The sequence below is a fragment of the Antrostomus carolinensis genome, unplaced genomic scaffold (assembly GCF_000700745.2).
Source record: "Antrostomus carolinensis isolate BGI_N321 unplaced genomic scaffold, ASM70074v2 scaffold3485, whole genome shotgun sequence".
Taxonomy (NCBI): domain Eukaryota; kingdom Metazoa; phylum Chordata; class Aves; order Caprimulgiformes; family Caprimulgidae; genus Antrostomus; species Antrostomus carolinensis.
The window spans coordinates 15,347-35,061 of NW_010315530.1; the positions used below are offsets into that span (position 1 = coordinate 15,347).

Below are 19,715 nucleotides of genomic sequence, written 5' to 3' on the forward strand. Positions count from 1 at the left end.
TGGGATTAAGGCTTCATAAAGAAACTGAGCATACAAAAGTGGAGAGGAAAAGAAACAGCTTAAAAAGACTGACACAAGAAATTCTGGAATGATCAAAGATGACTTTATAAAGTTTTATCTTAACTTCATTCTAAATATACAGAATAAAAAAAAAAAAAATGTCAGCTTCAGCATTTTTACATCAATTATCTCTGCTAACATCATGAAGTTTAAGAGGGGCGGCTTTTCCAACCGAGAGCACGTGCAATGCGATGGGACACTGGAGAATTCAGATGGAATAGCCTTACCATGAGGGACATGCAACAGTTTGTATCCAATCTGTATTCATCTATATACATTTTGGTGGTCTTGAAAGTTATGGAAAAAGCAAACCAGCCACCCTTCAAAATAAAAAATTACCCTTAGGTCAGTCTGAAGTTAAATCAGGAAATGGAGGGTATTAAATCATCAGTTTTGGAAGTAATTTGGGTGGACAACATTTGTGTTAAACTCCATTTAACATCCCATTGTCCATCCCGTATAATACAACTCGGACACGTAAAGCATGGATACCTTACCTTAACATTTATAAGTTTGTCAGTGAAACATCTGCTCTAATATCCAAATTACTTTCAAAATTAAATAAAAAAATTTTTATAGTTGAAAATTGATGTTAAAAAGTTTTCCCCCATTTTGAATAATGTTGATTTTTAAACATATGGAAAGATGTGTCACTTTTCCCATCTGCCAAAACCCCTTCCAAGGGGTTTTTTGGTTGTTGGTTGTTTGTTTTTTTTTTCTTTCCAAGCTCATTTGGTTTTTTCTTCAGAGTACATCTTCTGTTGCAGTCGTTTGGCATAGCTTTGGGCCATGGAGTTGATTATAGATAAGATAAAATAACAAACCATGACAATCACCAATTTTTCAAACATCCAGGATAGCCAGTTTTCCCCCTGAAGAGATAAAACAGAAGAAGGAGGAAAATGAAGATTAGTGGACAATGGACAGTTCTCCATTTTCTGGGTGAAAGGGAAAAGCCTAACTTTTTTTTTTTTTTAAATTATTATTATGTAATTTATCAAATTAAAAACAGGAACCAAGTGCAAGCTGACAGGATTCCTGCAGGTCCCTCTGCAAAGCTGACTTTAGTCCCTTGAAAGACAATGCAGGAGGGTTTGCCAAACACACCGCGGGGCAGATGCTGAATCCCTGATCACTAGCGCGCTCCTGAAGTGATTTATTATTCCTCCTATTGTTTCGTCCTTGCTAACAATTCATAGAGTTCAGAATTAGAACCCGACTGTCATTCCCTGTCACGTTCATTGCAAAGAAAACAATAAGGTCGTTGGTTAATGATGGGTTTTTTTCCCTAAACTGCATATACTGCGTTATCTTCCAATTACCATCCGATTCTTCTGGTGGCACTAGAAGTGAATGCCACCACCTCGGCCGTCCCACTTCCAGCCTTTTTCCACAGTTACTCTTAACTTGTATTTTTTGTCAAAGGAGGGCAGCAATGCACTGCTCAAAAATGACCTCAATGCGCAGAAAAGGAATCTGCATATTTAGTTATTCCAGCCCGAGCCTCCCTCGTTTAGTCTCTTTTTTGGTAAGAAACAGGCAAAGAAACCTTTAGAAGAGCTACAAGTATTAAATGAAAAGTGTGAGTTAGGTGAATGGATTTTATCTAAAAATGCCCCAGTATCCTCAGGAATTGAATACCAAAGTTGCTCTGTCTCCACTGAACATTCAGGGTACTTTTTTTAAACACTTTGTATGAAAGGACACTCCTGCCCCTTGGTACCGGTGCCAAACACCGTATTTTTCTTTTCCTTTCGAACAGTAAAAGCTTGAGGATTTTGTTTCTTTTATTGGCCAAGAAGCCACAGATCCGACTGGCTTCTGCCGTACTGATGCTGCAGTTTGTTACCATTTCACATGCAAACACAACTTTCTTCTGCTGCAATTTCTCTTTCAAAATAAGCAGCTAATGCAGAGGCAGGTCGTGCCATTGGCCTTTATTGTTTTTCTTTATTCTCCAAGTCAATTACAGTATTATTTTTAACTCCCAGCTTGCTTTTAAAATGAGATTTTTTTTTTTTTAATCTGTTTCCCGGGCCACTGCAAATCTTTGAAAAACAGAATCAAGAGTTGAACTGATAAACCTGACAAGTCAAAAGACAGCCAGAGAAGGGAAAAATTAAGCAGGGAGGGAGGCAGAGAGGTTCTTACCTGTGGCACGCCACTGTCAGATTTGTGGTGAAGTTTTATCCTCTGAGCTTCCAAATATTCTTGAAATGGCTTCTGAAGAGAAGGACCTATACTTGGAATAGCACTGATCCCAGAGAACAAGACAAAATAGGGGAGAAAAAAAAAAACAAAAACAAAAAATAGTTTTTTTTAAACTTACCACTTTGACCCAAACAGAACAAAGTTCAGCCTGAGCTAGAGCTCAGAGGGCACTGCTACTTGAGAAAGCAGATAACCACGAAATAGTCTATTTCATCTTTTGATCTGCTATTTCTGAAAGGGACATATTTCCCCAGATCCTCAAAAAAGTGCTTAAAAAGAAAAATATTTCAGAGGAAACCAGTGACAATACACTGCTGGTCCCACAGAACGAAGCTGTGAGCTGGAGCATTTCCTTAAAGCCAGGGAGAAGCCAGCTGAGGCTGTGCACTGGTGCAGTGCTGAGAATCAAATGAATGACTTCTCAGAAGTCCCACATTTATCACCAGCAGTTCCTGTAAGAACTGGTTTGAACCGATTAATAAGGAAATGACTTGTGCTTGTGTCATCCCTCAGTTAAAAAAGAAACTGCTCGCCCTATGACTTGCCCCTATCTTCTCAAAGAAGACGGCCCCTTTCTCAAACTAAGTCCTTATTAGGACAATCTGTGCGTCATCCTTACCCAAAAAGAATGCATTAGCAAATTCTGCAGGCGCCTCCCACAAGTCAGTGATTAACAAAGGAACAAAGAAGGAACTATGAACCCTGTTCTGAATCATGCCATGGTTTATGGCAGATGACTTGCACAAAAGCTACAACCCATTACTGACCACCTCGCTCTGACATTAACCGTGTAAAGATCACGGGTACGTTTGGGAACAGAGAACCCTCTCCCAGCACAAAGGTGTTAACGCTGGAGGGACTCACAGCAGCCCCCAACTTCCATCCTGCAAATGCCACAGCCAGACTTTAATCCAGAACAACCTAGGTCATTTGTTTTTCAATCTACACACCATGCTGTTTAGCAGGGGGCACAAGGAGCTTTAGTAATTGTCAGGACACTTAAAAAAAAAACTCCTTAAATACTAGGCAGAAGAAATTATCACTAGCAACACCACCAGCTGAGGGTCCCAAGTTTCATCCACATCCATACGCCGGTACTCCTGACTCCAGCCATGGCAGAGCTCCCATTCATTACTGACAAATGCCATTTTAATTTCAAAGAGAACAGAGATTTTTTTTTTAATTTTTAAAAAAATTTTAAATAAACGGAGATGGTATTCTACATTTTAAAAAGTCACCTAAATTTCAACCTGAATGGGTTTTGGTTCTTTACCACTTCAGGGAGGATTTAGTAAAACACACTTCAGACACCAAGATACACACAGACACCTCCACAAACTGATCATCTCCTCTCTGAATGACTGCAATTGCTACGGGAGGGCTTGGTCTCTCAAATTATTTTCCTCAGTCTCCTGATTTGATGTGATATTCCCTTTTCCAGGTTAAAGCCCAATTAAAAAATACCAGCTTTCTCATCTTAGGAATTTATGAAAACGCACTGACCAAAGAAACAATTTCGCTCACTCTCCTCCACTAAATCTATTTCCTTCAGTAGCCAGGGGCAAGTCATTTTTTTGAACATATTTACAAGGAAAAAACTGCTTCCCTCCTGATTCACCATCACGATGATACAAACGGGTGAAAGGCAAATTCTGTGCCTGGACTGGTAAAATTTCAGAAAGGAAAAAAACCAAAACCAAACAAAAGGAGAGACCAGAGCTCGTCTATTACACATTTTACACAAGAGCACGTCAACTTTGACAAACCCTTTCCAGTTTTTCAGAACTTCCAAAGCTGATTTTATTCCTGGTAAAAACCCTCCGAATGACTCGCTGATCAGTACGAGTCACAGGTTTTAAAATGAGTTAGACTTCGAGGTTTCTTTTATTTTTCAAATGACTCTCGGAAGCCCGGAAAAGCTACTGAAAGGTAATAGTTTACTTTTAAACTTCTGCATGATTATGAAATGAGGAATATTTAAATGATGAGAGATGAATGATTAACAGAATGGTTGTTTAAATATTTCCATTTTTTTTCTGAAAACTGAACCAAGTCAGTGCCCAATTAGCATTAAACAACAGAACAAAGACATGAAACCCAGTTTCAGACGGCTTGAAGAGATCCTGGTGCATCAACACAATATTTAAAAATTATTTTCACTAAAAGTAAACTTTTTTTTTTTAATTTTGTGAGCATAACTAAGAATTAAGTGCACAACATTCATTTTATAAAAGCTATTTGGAAGAACTGTAAGATCCTGACTGCAAGGACCTTGCTTTGTAAAAGTTCACAATGTTTTGCACATTTGAAGAGACTTTAATACTGGAAAAAAAGGTGCATAAATTTAAATAAGGAGAAGAATGAAGCAGAGTGACATCTGCAAACTCACGAATCCACAGTGCTAGGAATAAAATTCTTGAAATCCCATTTCAGTGGGACAATATCAGTTACTTGTACTCTTTTGACAAAATTCAGTCATTTAATCAACCAGTTAATAAATATGTCACCTAACACCCAAAGCACAGACATCCTCTTAGAAAATCAGGTTTTCTTTTATTTAATTTCAAACAAATGAGTGGTACCTGCCCCTGCAAACCTAGTGAAGTTCAACTCACTGACCCTGTTCTTACTAAAGGGGGAGAGGGAAGACTTTAGTGTAAATGTTCCAGGATTACACTCCAACCAGAGCAGGTACACACGCCACAGAACAGATCTGCATCATAATTCTGTGCCACTTGGCAATGATTTTAAGACAGACCTTCAAAAGGCTGCTGCACTTTCAGGAGTCTAGATGCAAACCACAGCCCTATTTACACTTCCGACTTACCAAGGGAAGATGCTGAAAGATAAACCCGTTTGTAGAATCATCTAAAACCAATTCCTTGCATTTTCCTTTGAGAATCAAGCCTACTGTCTTTCAAATAAAGAATATGAAAGGGTAAGAAAATAAAAGGACTTTAGTGCTCAACAGAGCTCAGCTCCTCAGCACTTTGTAGTCTCTATCTGCCAAAACAAAACACATACAAAAAGCCCAAACACACAACCTGCTAAAGGCTTAAAATGCAGGTCCTGGTGAGCTGCTTAAGGGCTTCCATTCAAAAAACAACAAAAAGTCATTCACTAGAAGTTGTCTGTCAATTAAATACATTTCACTAGTTGCTGTCATTGTTATTAATGAATTTTGCAGTTAATAGCAACAAGGATGCACCTAGGAAGACAAGTATTGTTGGTGTCTGTTCTGTCCTTTCAACATTTATTTGAAAAACAGACTAGCTACAAAAAACCAAAACAAAACAAAAAAAACCCAACCCAAACCCCTGAAGAAATTTTGATTCAGTAGAAATTTCAGAAGCAGTTAACATTAAACATCGATTTTTGTTTTAACTCATTCTGATTCCCTGCTAAAATTGAATTTTTTGCAAGGAACTGAAATTGAAAACAGACTTCCAAAAAACTGTACTAGCCTTTGGTACAGCTAAATTCATTAAAATAATAACATTTTAGTAAAAAAAAATTACTTGCATTCTGATACCACAACATAAAGACACGTTAAGAATTTTGCTTCACTGAATAAAACACTGTTGAAGCTTGTTTTCAGGAGTATTATCTGGTATTTGTAATTAAACAGATGTTTGTTTTTTTTTTAATTAAGAGCCATGATTTCTATCCAAATAAAAAATTATATAGCTTTCTTCTCAACAAATAAAACTTCACTTCTATTTGAAGCATCACACTACAGAGATTCAGCAAAGTTGTTCTAGGATTAGTTTAAAAATTACACCAACTATGTACAGACACCAACAGTTACAGCAAAACTGTGTTTGTTAAAATACATTGTACAATTTATTCCTTTGCTTTTCAAAGAATGACTGTCAATATTTGAATGCACGTCACTAGTCATGAAGCAGTAGGGAAGGTTTTTGGGAAATTTATCTTTTTTAAATAATCTTTGGAACTACAGGTAGGAGTTATCACAAATACACGTGATGGAGCACCCAAATATGAGGAAAAAAGAAAAAAAAAAGTATTTTCCCTGTGCCAGCTTAACAAACTGTAGGAAATTATTCAGTACTTCAGTCAACTGCACTTTTACTAATATTAAAAACACTTCTTTAAAACTATTTAATCATGATATTTGCACTTTTGAAAGGTATATTTTTAATCTTACAAGCTCTTTAAGAGTACAGGATACTCTCAAGTTATTGAAATGTCATAATTTATGCTTCTAGAGCTTTTGAACACTTAGATAATTACAAGCTGTGCTAAATGCTGAAGTACAGCTCTCTATCAAATGCTGCATCTTAGTATCATTGCACTAACATGTCACAAAAAAATCCATCAGTCCATGATTTAGGATATAAAGTTCCCATCTTATAAACCCACATGTGTATATTCACCTACTTTTCCAGAGAGAAATATTGGAATTTTCAACAAACACCGACACTGCCACTGCAGACTCACGTTTTAGGAAGATGAATATGGTGGGTTTTTTACTGCTAATTAAAGTTTCTCGTTTGTAAGAGGCCTCTAAGAGCAAGTGATGATGAAGCAGCTGCTTAACTCTAAGCAGTTCTTAAACTTCACTTATTCTGATGGCAATTAAAAATGTAAATAAGAACTTCAGCGGCATTCAGCTCTGAATTTTATACCCTATTCAGCAGCTCAGCTGGTAGGAACTATTGGAGTCAGTCCCCCTGTTGCAGTGATGAAGGAACATGAAGCACTCCAGGTTTAAAAGCACATATTACTATTTTATCGTGGAAATAACAATCTGAAGGGAAATTAGAACCACAGTAATTGAAGAGATGGTGCAAAAAACAAGGCTCCCAGGGAACACACGGAAGCCCTGCTTGGAAAGGTGATGCAATATTGAGTCACAACCCCACTCTATGGATGATCTCTCTAATATCCACAGCTGTTAACTGGGGGGAAAAAAAAAACATGTAACAGTTAAGACAGGGACTGATTCAGTCAGAGTCTCTGGCACGCACACTCTGTCCTCGCCCGGACCCTCTCAGGGTCTGGGGACAAACAGCGTTATAGACATTTTTCTCAGATTCAGCTATTTTGGTTAGTCCAGCTATAGGAAAACATCCTTTTAGGAAATGCCAGCACTACAATTCAAAATGAAGACAACAACGAAAGAAATTTTGAAACAACAGAAAACCAAACTAAGGAAGAAAAAAATATCACTGTGGGTTTTGTCAGCACAAACCCTGCTCACATTATCTCACCCTGGAGCAAGCATGGCCCAAGGCCAGGGATTATCTCCTTCTACAAAAAAGGGAGTTAAGTGGCACTGAAGAATGTGACAAAGGAAGGAGGGAGTGTGCTGGGATGGAATCTTCCCCCCCAAGGACCTCCAACTCTTTAAAAAATAATTTATTTAAATCAGAGGAGCTATTGACAGCTAGGCCAGAGGGCCAAAGCAAAGGCTTTCACCTTCCAAACAATTATGCAAAACATCGTTAAATCATCACACCCAACACCCATTCCTCCCACACAGAGTTTCTCTGTACGAGATTCACATTTCTACATTCCCCTGAACCAACACAAGAAAAATCCATCCTGAAGCTCCAAAGCAGCGAGGCATTCAGTGAGGGCCACCATATTTGGGTATTTTAGCCATCTCTCCCTCAAATGAAACTGGAAGTTTTCCTCCAGCACGGTATCAACTTCTTTGAAAGTTTGACATTTTATAAACCATCGATAAATAGATGCCAATGGAAATATTTTTCTGTCACTGGACAATTAGCAAAGGCGATTAATTTGCGTACCGTGTTCACTGTCTACACAGAGCACCTTTCTTCAGTTATCTGAACCTTCAATGGTTAATTTTTTTCCAGACAGTGATCTAAACAGGCTTAACGGTTAGTATTTTAATGAGCTGTCATTTCCTGTGCTGATAAAGATTCTCACAGTATTTAAACCATCCATTTCCCCGAGGCTCCACCAGTACCAGGACCGGGCCCAGTGACTCAGAGGGGACCTCAGACCCTCCCCTGACTCAGCCCTGACAGATGATGCTGCAGCAAACCTGGGCCCTGGCTCAGGGAGAGGATCCGCAGCCAAACCTGGGCTCCCAAAGCTGGGAGGGTTTCACCAACCACAGCCTCCAGCTTCTATCACCACCACTTCGGCCTCACAACGTTCGGTGAAACCTCGATGTTATCAGTGTTTGAAAACTGCAGAAAATAAATCTGGTTTATGGGCAGGATCAACAGAAACATGCTGGGGGTTAAAAGGCTACTTGGCAGATTCACTTGCTTTACCAGATGAAGAAAGAAACTCTCTTATTTGAAGATTCCCAAGCTAAAACTGTTCCACATTTGACATCATTTATACCTGGAGCTACACTCCCAATTCCCACCTTAACCAAGTGCCTGCAAAACACTTTTCCTTTTCTTTTCTTTGGGACATTCTGTGATGTTAAAATCAATGCTTTCAAAAATAGGCATTGCAACATCTCTGAACTGCTAGTTCTTAACTCTGCTCTTTGTAAGAAAATTTCTATTTGTATTTTAAAGATATATCTTGTACACAATTTAGAAAAAAAAAAAAAAGCTTGCTTGTTCAGAGTTAAATCCTACAAGCCTTTTGCAAATAAACTTTTATAGTTCTGTTGTGATCCACTGGAAGGTTTTCAACACCAAAACTACTCAAATTTCATCCACATCTGTGTCCCTTTCAAGACACTAAAGCCTTTTTTGTGCAGAGCTGATCTATTGTGTACAGGGTGTATTATGAGGGCACAGTCCCACAGGTTTCTGATGTACTTGTGGGAGCAGAGCCATTGATTTATTGTACCAAGAAACGTCAGGTGTATTGGTATAACCTTCCAGAAGCATTTATCAGGAGATTTTGAAGTCACTGCTCAGTTATCCACGTTTTCAGCCACTTCAGGTTAATTTTGGTTGAATTTTACTACACAGGTTTTATTTTCAATATTGATCAGAACCTAATTTTCAAAATATCCTTTAATGAAGACGTCAGTTCAACAGGATATGGACTTTCTGGTGTACAGGCAAAACAAAGGTCCACCAAGTCAGAAGGTGTGGTTGGCAGATCGGGGCTGGCTCCTTTGAGGCTGGTCTGCCCAGAGCAGAGCGATAAGATACCGAGCAGCTGAGATGAGCTGGCAGAGGCCACGCTGCAGAGTCAGACCCTGCTGAATGCCCACAAAAACCCAGACAGTCACACGGCACAATGTGAATCAAAAAAAAGGTTCTTCCCACCCCAGAACAACTGATTTCTGGTGCAGCCCTTTCTATCACTATAGCTTCCTAAATTCTAAAGAAATAACCTAAACCTATACTTTAAATTATTATTTTTTAAAAGATATACAATCTTTAAGCAAATTCTCCAGTTACATCAGTCACCACAATCTCATTTGTACTTTTTTTTTTTTTGGTGAAAGGAACATCACGCTCCTTGCAAGAATCAACTGAGATTAAGTTGTGAAGCAAAGAATTATGGCACAATAAATAGCAGCAAACTGGTTTGTCAAGGCAACGGTTCGAGTAGCTGTTACCAAAAACTGTTTTTCCTTTAAGGAGTGCAGTCATTCAGACTGGCCAAGAGATCTGGTAACCCTAAAAATTTGTTCCACAGAAACCACCAGGTGAAGAAGCCCTTCAGAAGCACTGATATTATGGGGTAGATTTTCAGGTCTGAGTTTGTTGAATTACACTTCACACCTCTCACCTACAAAACACGGCACTAACAAATTAACTTCTAAAAAAAAATCTGTGGAAGTATGCATTTTTTTTTGCAAAACACAGCACTAACAAATTAACTTCTAAAAAAATCTGTGGAAGTATGCATTTTTTTTTTCTTTAACATTCATTTTACTGTCTTCTATTTAAACTTTAAATTTGTCCAAAAGGGATGTGGCCACCACTTGCTACTGAAGTTCAGATGCTTTTGAGGTGAAGGCTACCACAAGCTGTCTAATGCTATATAAAACATGTTCAGGAATTTTTTAGATGTCTATTGAAATTCTAAAGTTGTTAGCTCATTTTCACCAAAATATGAACGTAGCACGCTGAATTAAAACAAACCCATTTTTTCTTTCTGAACATTTATCCAAAATTTATGGCAGACAGTTTTGTGGATGGTGGGTGCTTTGAGAACTATTTATTTAGTAGTTTTCTGGGAATTCTTAATGCACATTTGAAACTGCCACTTCAAAGAAAATACGGTCATGCTTAAAAGCAGTGTGCTTAGTGTGACTGCATAAACAATCCCGCAGCTGTAGGTTAAAAAAAAATAAACGGAAAGATTTAAGAGCCAAAAGAAAACCCACAACACACATGATAATTGAATATTTTAAATGGGCTAGGTTTGGCCTAAAACCAGCATCAAAGTATTAAACATGGATGATCAGTAAATTAAACTCTTCTTTAAGTGACAGAATCCAAGACAAAACTCTTGCACGCCATCCTTCCTCACAAAAGCTGATGAATGTAATACAACCTGAGAGAAAACATTATCCTCTTCTAGCATTTTAGACAGCAACAATACAACTTCAAACTATTAACTGGTAGAACAGGTTGATAATTACCAGCCCCATTTGAGCTACCAGTATCTTTGTAATCCTCTTCAGCTTTGATTTCAAGACTCATGCCTGCTTCAGTTCCCTAAACCCATCCCTGTCCCATGGCTTGCTGCATTGCCTTCCTGCGCCACCACCATCCTTCCTACCTCTTTATTTTTGTACAGCAGTTACCACCAATGTTTTCAAAAAATTTTATTGTAAACAGCTTCTTAATTTCCTGCCACGTTTTCTTTCTCTATTTAATTAATATAAGGAGTATTTTATGATCCTTTTGTAATGGAGACCTAGACAAAATTGTAAAATCCAATTAGCCTAAATTATATTAAACCAGGCTGGTTATGGCAGGCTTAGCATGCAACGCCAGCAGCATCCAGTAACAGACATCAACAACTCCAGCTATGGGCAAGGTCTGCAGGTGAATCATTTTTGCTTTTTGACTAAGACACATGTAGCTATCGAGAAATTCTCTGTGGCTTATAAAATCAAATATTCTCAGACTTTATCTCATAATCTTCTGTCTCGATTTTAGTTATCCTGTATATTAGTATGTTCATTATTTTAAAGTATTGTGCTTAGACATTTCCTATTGTGTAAGAGCAATATCCCAGACAAAAAAAAAAAAGTCTTAAGTCATTGTGTCAGATAGAATTTGGTTAAAATAAAGTTACTGACTATTAAACAGAACTATATTTTAATTTAATAATAAGGAATTTAATGCAAGCTATTGTTTAACATGTTTTATACTCCACTCTAAAAGAAATTGATGAGGTAATGCTAGCAGACAGCTTGAGAAAAGTCAAGGATACCGGGACATTCCAAAAATCTTACTGTCTCCCAAGAACATTTTTTAACTCTGACATCAACCATCTAATAAAATGTGAATCCAGCAGAGGTCTTGTGAATACATTCAAAGTAATTCGATGCAAAATTATCTCTAAGACAGATGAAGTAGGAAAAAACTACTAGTTTTGGCTCAAAGATTTGCAGGAGAGTAAATCCTTGGAAAAATACCTGACCTAGCAGCAGTGCAGATCAAAAGTTAGTAGAATATTGTCTAGTGTGATTGATACTAAGAAGACCAACCTAATGATGGTTTAAAGTAGCCACTTTTTTTTTTTTAAATAATGTTCAAAGCAAGAAATTAATTTTGAAGTTTGTTACAAACCAGACAGCCTATCAGAAGATCACAAAGTAATAAAGTCAGGATTTGTTTCATTAGTGAAATGCCCTAGAATGTTTCTTCTGACACTCCTTTTTCTTTGTATAACATTACTACTTTGAGTTTACATATTTTAAAAGGAATTATTTCCAGATATTCCTCCCCTGAAACTGTTCTTGAGGAGTGTGGCTTTTTGGATTTTATGTGAAAATAGTTATTACAGTTTGGATAGCAAAATGTCTATCAATTTGTCCTGTATAACAAAGTGAAAAACCTTTGAAAAGTAGAAACACCTTAGAATTTATTTTATGGATCCATATTAGGTATCTAGCTTAAAAAAAACCCAAACACACCAACCAAAAAAAACCCCAAACCCCACAACATTAAGGCTTTCTACTTAAATGTTAGAGACTCACATTTAAAACTTCAAACCCACATCCCTGACATTAACCTCATCAGTGCACTGAAGCAGCCTTCCCCCCCCAAGAACAATTATTCTTTTGAACAATTAAGCATGAATTTTTGATGAAATGAATATGATTTGATTTAGTTGTCTACATTTCAGTGAATTAAGTTGCACACTTTGTTTGCATTCAAGTAATTTATGAAACTTCTGCATGGTTAGAGAGGCACTGTTGCGATGTTATTTGCTGGATTACCAGGCAGGAAACGTTAACATCAACAATGGATTTTAAAATTACCCAGAATTTCATGACTGAACAGGTAGATATGAGGCAAAAATTTAACACTTCATCATCAGTGTCCAATCTTTATTCAAACCCACTGAGGCAACATGTAAGTATGTTGTTTTAATTGTCTTTTTTTTTTTCTTCTAACTGTTGTTAGCTGGGTTTGTGCTTAGTTTTCTTGTTTTAAACCAAGATTTTCACATTAAAAATAAAATGGTAATGAATTGCTAAAGAACTCTGTCTAAAAGAAGAAACAAACAACAAAAAAAAGACAAAACTTTCTCAAAACCATAACAGTTTATCCATGAAAACTCATTTCTCCTATGAAAAACTAAGTTTAACAGAACTGAGATATAACTCTACACACCAAATTTCTCATTCTGATACTTCATGAGAAATTTAATTTAATAATTTAAATATATAAGGTAGTTCAAATTATGGAAGATGTTTATTGTCATCTTGGGACACTACATAAATCACAACAGTTCTTTCCTTTTTTTGTCATAGGATTACACTGCAACATTGAAGAAAGTCCATAAAAAACACCCAACAGTCTATTTGAGCTAAAAGTGTAGCAATCTATAATTGGAAGAGCTGTATCATATTTCTGGGTGAAAGTTAACTGTCAGGACTATGTATTCAGGCCATCTGACCTTCAGTGCTATTATGTTTCTTGAAGTACTTGAAGCCCTTGAGGTGAGGAATGAAGTTGCAAATAAGACCTAAATTATGTGTTGGCCAAAGTTTTGCACGTTGAAGCAAAGCACAATTTTCAGCACATCTAATTTGACTCCTCCAGTATTTTTCCACTTAATGAGTTGAAGGTATTACTGTGTTAAAGAATTACTCACCCGATTAGGGACACCATCTGCTCCACTATATGTTTGCTGAATGTTATAATAACGAAAAGTTTCTGTAGGAAGGAAAACATGAGTTAGAGAAACATTTGATCAAAAGGGAAGCAGAGACAATGGGGTACGACAATTTATGTTCCTTTCCAACCAGGCAGCTTCTCCAGCACTCTCACATAGTTTTCGCTTCTCTTTTCTTTAAAGATCTTAATTTTTCAACACTCTCTTCAAAAAGAGGCAGGAGAGAGAAAAGCTGTTTCCTTTATTATTTTGTTTCCTCATAGATTTCATTTTTTGCAATGTTTCTGTAGCCTGTGTTAACTAACCATTCGCATCCTCCCCAAACTTTAATTCCCAGAAGCTCAAGGTCATTTTACTCTGTCAACAATGTTTTAATAGAAAACCAGTCATCACTGCGCAGAAAAATTCACATCCCCTTCCACAAACACATGTACTTAAAGATCACAGAAGTGAAAAAATAATGTCTCTTTTAGTCCCCTAGTTCATGTGCTTCAGAGAGCAACGTAACAAAAAATACTTAGTGAAGAACAAAGAGCCATTGGGTGTCTATCTGTTAAAAAAAAAACCCAAAAAAACAATTTAACACTGTCACTGTTTCTAATGCAACAGACTATCTGGAACAGAGTAATTTCAATAAAAGAAACTTCTGTAACTCATAGCTTATTTTGCAGAAAATCCCAATGTCCCTACTTTTACCACTCCCTCCTTTTCTAACACAAGTTCAAATTTTGTTAAAACACACGTCGCTAGTTCCACTTCTGTCACATTTGACAGCTTGTTCATTTGCAAGACTGTGTGTAGACACATATACACACACAAACAGTTCCCACAGTCTCCTTAAATCAATTTAAACACAATCTAACAAGAACTGCATTCCCTAGTCTGGAAATAAAGGATGTGACTAGAACTACACAAAATATTTTGTGGTCCGGAAGAAAAGGCCAGTTAAAAGCAGCTCCAGGATGGCCACTGCACCAGAGTCACTTGCTTCCTGTCTAAAGAGAGATTTCATTAAAAGCCTTTTTTCATGATCTTACATTTTCTAAATTCCAAATTGCAGCAAGATCACTACAAAAATCAAGGCTGTTGCACAAGAAAATGTTTGAAATCGAGCACTGCAGTAAAGAGACTTCTAATAGCTAAATGTATTACAAAATAAGATGATTTACCAAGTGTACAAGACACTGGGAAATATTTTTTCACTTACATTTGATCTGAGTGTGGAGCACTATAAATTACATAGCAAACACTCTGCTAAAGAAGGCAAATAAAATAATCAAAGGAGTATTACACAAATACTATTTCCCTTTTCTATGTTGCCAGAACAAATTCTAACAGTACACAGAGTTAAAAGCAGAAAGATACATGTAATACAAAAATAAGTGTGGAGAAAAAGTTGTTCTAGCACAGTAAATGAAAGCATTTTCTGTTTAATATTTTCTGTTTAAGGACTGTGCAAAGTAAAACAACCATTTACAAAAAGATGAGGAAAAAAAGGGGGGTTGAAGATTGAAATCTTCTGGTCAGGGCAAAAGATTTTTAAGCAGCTTGATGAGGGTACTAGACAAGTAATTTTATACTACTAATAGCTTCTGCTATTCTACTGTAGTGACAAAAGATTTCCAAGCCAGACAGCTATAGGCACTGCACCAGTCTTATGGAGATGCTTAAAAAAAACGAAGCCCCAGCTGCAAACACTGGTTCTAATAATTACAAATAGAGTGATGTAACCACTCTGCCACCAGTAAAGAATCGCCAGGGAATCAGTCCTTCCTCTTTCATTGGCCCAAACGGTGATGCATTTTAAAAGCCAGACTCCAAATTTTTGAAAGTAACTGGAGATTCTGATTGCCAAATTCAGAACATGGGGTAAGGCTCCGAGTTCTCAGGAAAAGCTGGACACACTCTGAAACCAGACTCTTTCCAAATAAGACTGAGGACACCAAAAATGTTTAAAACCATGCTTGAAAGCTCCGGATGATACGCCCAGAGACATACCCTCAGATGTTTTCTGCAGGGCCTGAAAGGAGTGGGGTTTACTCTACATACTCAACTAAGATAAAAAGGAGCATTTAAAAGTGCCGCTTAACCGGTAAAGGCCAGTTGCAGTGCTCTTTGAAATGAGCATTTGTTACCAAAAAGGCAAGTTCATTATGAGTACGAAGTCCTTTCAGTCTGGTAAAAACCGTAGGTAAATAACTTGGCTAACCACCAATTTCCTGAGTGGTGTAGGCAGCGAGCTCATTAGTTTGTAGCTATAAATTATTCAGTTGCCCAACTATTGAGCCCTAGCAGATCCTTTATTGTAAATCCTTTGCACCAAATTAATTTCCATTACTTCAGGTCAGGAAGGGAGACTCCAGAATTCATTATGAAGCAACACAGCATATCATTCAGTTAAAAATAAATAAAATCAAGTCTTCAAGTCTTCACCCCAGAGCCCTAAGGGAAGTGTAGCATCTACTTGCCTGGATGTGCATTTTAATTACTGCTTTCCCAATCAAGGTTGCACCAAAGAAGGTCCAGAAGGGAACCAGAAAGTGTCCACATGTTATCCCAGCCAGGTCAAACAGAGGGTTTGGGATCTATGAAGTGCAAGGGAAAGAAGTTCATGAATTGCAGCACTTAGATGAAGAGTAACACGACAGACTTTGAAACTTTGAAAAATGAACATTTTCCTCCTATTCAACTTGATCCAAAACTCTTGTGTCTTAATACTTACAGAAATGTTAATGTTGCACCACATAACTTAAAGTCTCTGGGATTCAGCTAGACAATGTCCCAGACAATTCCATTCTCATGGTCCCTCCTTACCCCTGGATTTTTAAAAAAAGCTAACAAAAAGTTTTCCATGTGAAATGCACAGAAACCACAGCAAAGCCGTTTTGAGTGATTTATCAAATTTTCTCACTGACAACCACATCACTCTTGGAAGCCAGTGTTCAAAATGATCCCCAGTGATTTCCATCTGAGAAAGTACATTAAAACCTGGCATTTATAGTCATATGTATCCAGTTTAAAAGCACTGATTAGATTTTATTAAGCATATGCATTTCATTTAAAATTAAATATTTTTTTTTTATTGTTAAAACTGTTGGCTTGACATTTGGTATTGTGATACTATCTGTAAAATATTTTTGAAATTAAACCAAGAAAGTATCCAAATTCTGACCTTTCACACTTAGCAGGCAGGACAAGGGCAGACTGTCTGAGTGAACGCACGGGGTATGTGTCATTCACAGTAGCAGCATTTCTGGGCTAATATCCCGCAGTATTTGTCTTTTTTTTTTGTTGTTGTTACACAAACAAATAAATAAAGAGATTGTTAAAGACCATAAACAGATAGTAAGTTTGCAACTGACTGAATGGAAATCTGTGAGAAAGCTTATGAGGGTTATACTTAGCTGCTATAGACTAGCAATTCAAATTTATGAGCACCCACAACACCACCTGCATAGGAAGAAATCTGAAACGGTCTCTAATCACGCCCCGAAACGGTCTCTAAACACGCTCCGCTTCAGCTACAATGATTCTTACCTCTGACAGCTGTCTCAGGCATAGGAGGCTAGTAAATTATTTACTTACACCACAGCCAGATAACTTTGCTCTTCTGAGCCAAGTCTGCTCTAGGTCTCAAGTATGTTCTTTGTTAGTTGGTTGGGGGTTTTCTCTAAGTTCACAGTGTTTAATTACTGTGTTACTATCACCATAGAGGGAGCAACACGCTGCAGGTATGGGTACCTGTGATATCACCAGCACATCACACACATCACAGCAAAAAGTTACTTAAGTCCACATCAGGTTATATTATTAGCAGGGCAGTGAGGTTTTCTCTTTGTTTTTGAAAAAACACACAGAGGCAGTACTGAGAGTTGCCAAAAAAGCCCACAAAGACAGGAGGGCAAATTCTCACAAGTCACAGCAAGGATCTTCCAGGGCTAATTCTTGTTCTGTTCCTTCCCCAGAGCTGCCTTTACATAGGAATTAAGCTGCAGACAATAATATGGCTTTCTTACTGCCACTAAACAACATTGCATTCAGTTGACTTCACTGGATAAACTTGCAAAGTTTGAAAATTAATTTGACTGTGGTTTTATTATGTAGCATTTAGAGACCACTGCTTGACAGACAACAACCTGCAGCTAGGCCAGTCATTACCACTTCACAAGGAAGTTCTCTAATCATAAAAAATACACCCAACTAAAATACTTTTTAAAATCCCAAAGTAATAATGCAATTATAAGGGGGGCAAGTCAAGGAGATGCCTTCTAGCACATGGAGAAGCCCTGAAGCTGATGGGGGAGCACACGTGGGGGGTTGTCTTCCTCACCTACAGATGCAATAAAAACGTATGGCTTTGAATCCCTGTGCTTTTTTCAATGCCTCTGCCACACTTAAGCTCACCCTGTTTAATGCCACTCTGCAGTTATTCTGTAAACACATTTACAAATCCTCCATGTACTGTGGTGGATTCATGATTCCTCATCCCTCCCCCAACCCAGGGCAGCCTATATAAGCAAAAGGAAGTCGGAGCACAGAGCACGTTGGAGAACAGCTCAGCAAGTAGGTAAGAAGTTAAGCAAATGTTTAAGTATTACTAAGCAGGAACTACAAAGAGTTTACACATCATCTCTCCTGTTTACCAACTCCTTCCTCATGTTCTCCATTTATCCACATTTCACCTTGTGCAGCCACTCCAGTAACTCATCCCTGCCCTCTCCAAGCTGCTGTTCTGATTACACAGGACAGACAGAACAGCCCAGGCAGGGATGTCTCACAAGACGGTGACTCGAGAGTAGTGAGTCAGAGGCAGTGCAGGAGCAGTTGAAGAGCTTACTGGATGGAAAGACTTAAAGAACAGCCTGTAACCTACATCTCCACTCTAAACATTAAGAGAGTTCAAAAGATCAGTAAACAAACGTGTATGCCAGCAACTAGAAGATTCATTCTTTCCAGCTAACACAGGTTACCTATACTTGAGCAAATAGTTAGCATTGTCATCTCTACAGTTTAGGAAATTAAGAGAGATGCTAGATAAGTGTGGAATTAATACCTCATCAGCTAAGCAGCTGGCTAATGGCTGTGGCTGTTCCGGAAGAATGGGATCATAAGGGACCTACACTTCCCCTCTTCACTGTAATCACATTTCTGTGTATCACATCCCACTTTTTGTGTGTGGGATGGAAGAAGAAGGCACACCATTCCTACCAGTTTTCATTAAGCTTCCAGAGAGAGATTTAAACTTCAAATGGTTCAAGATTTTTCTACTCCAAAAGAACTGTATTATCCTACTTAAAACACTAAAGCAGCATCAGTGGAGAAGCTCGTTTCACCTCGTGCTTAGAGAGAAAATAAAGCTACTAGCTGTTTGTAGTTCATACAGCTGTGACTCTGAAACTGTCTTCTGATTCCCAGTGTCTTAAGGATATCTCCAGAGCAGACTTAGGAGAATTACTATGGATGTATATCCTAATCAGGATTTATACAGGTAGTTTTCCATTCTTCATTCTGTGTGTAACTTTGGATTTGAAGATGTCAAGCACTGTAAACTATAGGATATAAACACCTAAAAAATATATATAATATGGTTCCAACAGAATCTATAGGTAATAATACAGCTCTTGCTGTATCTTGCCAGCTCATAATCCAGGCTAGGAAAGTCCCAACAGGATAACTGTCATGATTGGGTGCATGACCTGATCTGCCAAATATCTGCTAACCCAGAGCAGTGAGCAGCAGTGAGCACATGTCTCCGTTAGAGAAGACATGGCCTCAAAACCAAATGCAGGGAACATCCCTGGACTGAAACAGAAACTTCTTGAATTTAAAGAATGTCTTAGTTCAGTCTCTTGTAAGTCTTCCTACTGCGACAAGCCTTTTGCATCTTCAGTGAACTGACCTGTTGTTATCAGGCTTCACCACACCATGCTGAACTATACAGTGAATTACTTTATTTTTTGGAAAAAAAAAATAAAATCCCTTGCCACACCATTCTTTTCTGATGGATTAAAAAGGAAATAGAACAATTCCATCATCTTCCAAACTCATTATCTTCCAAGGAAAACTAGTGTCAAGAAGCCCAATGGTGAAGTTGAAGGAAGGGCTCACAACAGTTAGCTGTGCTTTTCTGCAGAATTCACTGTGTTTGGTACTAATCTAGGACTGGA

General features: G+C 37.8%; 1 protein-coding gene across 3 annotated transcripts in view; it reads right to left on the minus strand.

Annotated features, from left to right (window-relative positions):
• Nucleotides 1-788: 788 nt before the first annotated feature.
• The window catches only part of VMP1 (vacuole membrane protein 1), a 57,820-nt gene continuing 38,893 nt past the window's right edge, over nt 789-19,715 (minus strand). For all 3 annotated transcript variants that reach the window (XM_029084956.1, XM_010167970.2, XM_029084955.1), the window contains 4 exons: nt 16,017-16,133; nt 13,528-13,589; nt 2,212-2,314; nt 789-932 (listed from right to left, as the gene is read on the minus strand). In XM_029084956.1, coding sequence (XP_028940789.1) covers nt 789-932; nt 2,212-2,314; nt 13,528-13,589; nt 16,017-16,133 — 426 coding nt within the window. The remainder of the gene's footprint in view (nt 933-2,211; nt 2,315-13,527; nt 13,590-16,016; nt 16,134-19,715) is intronic.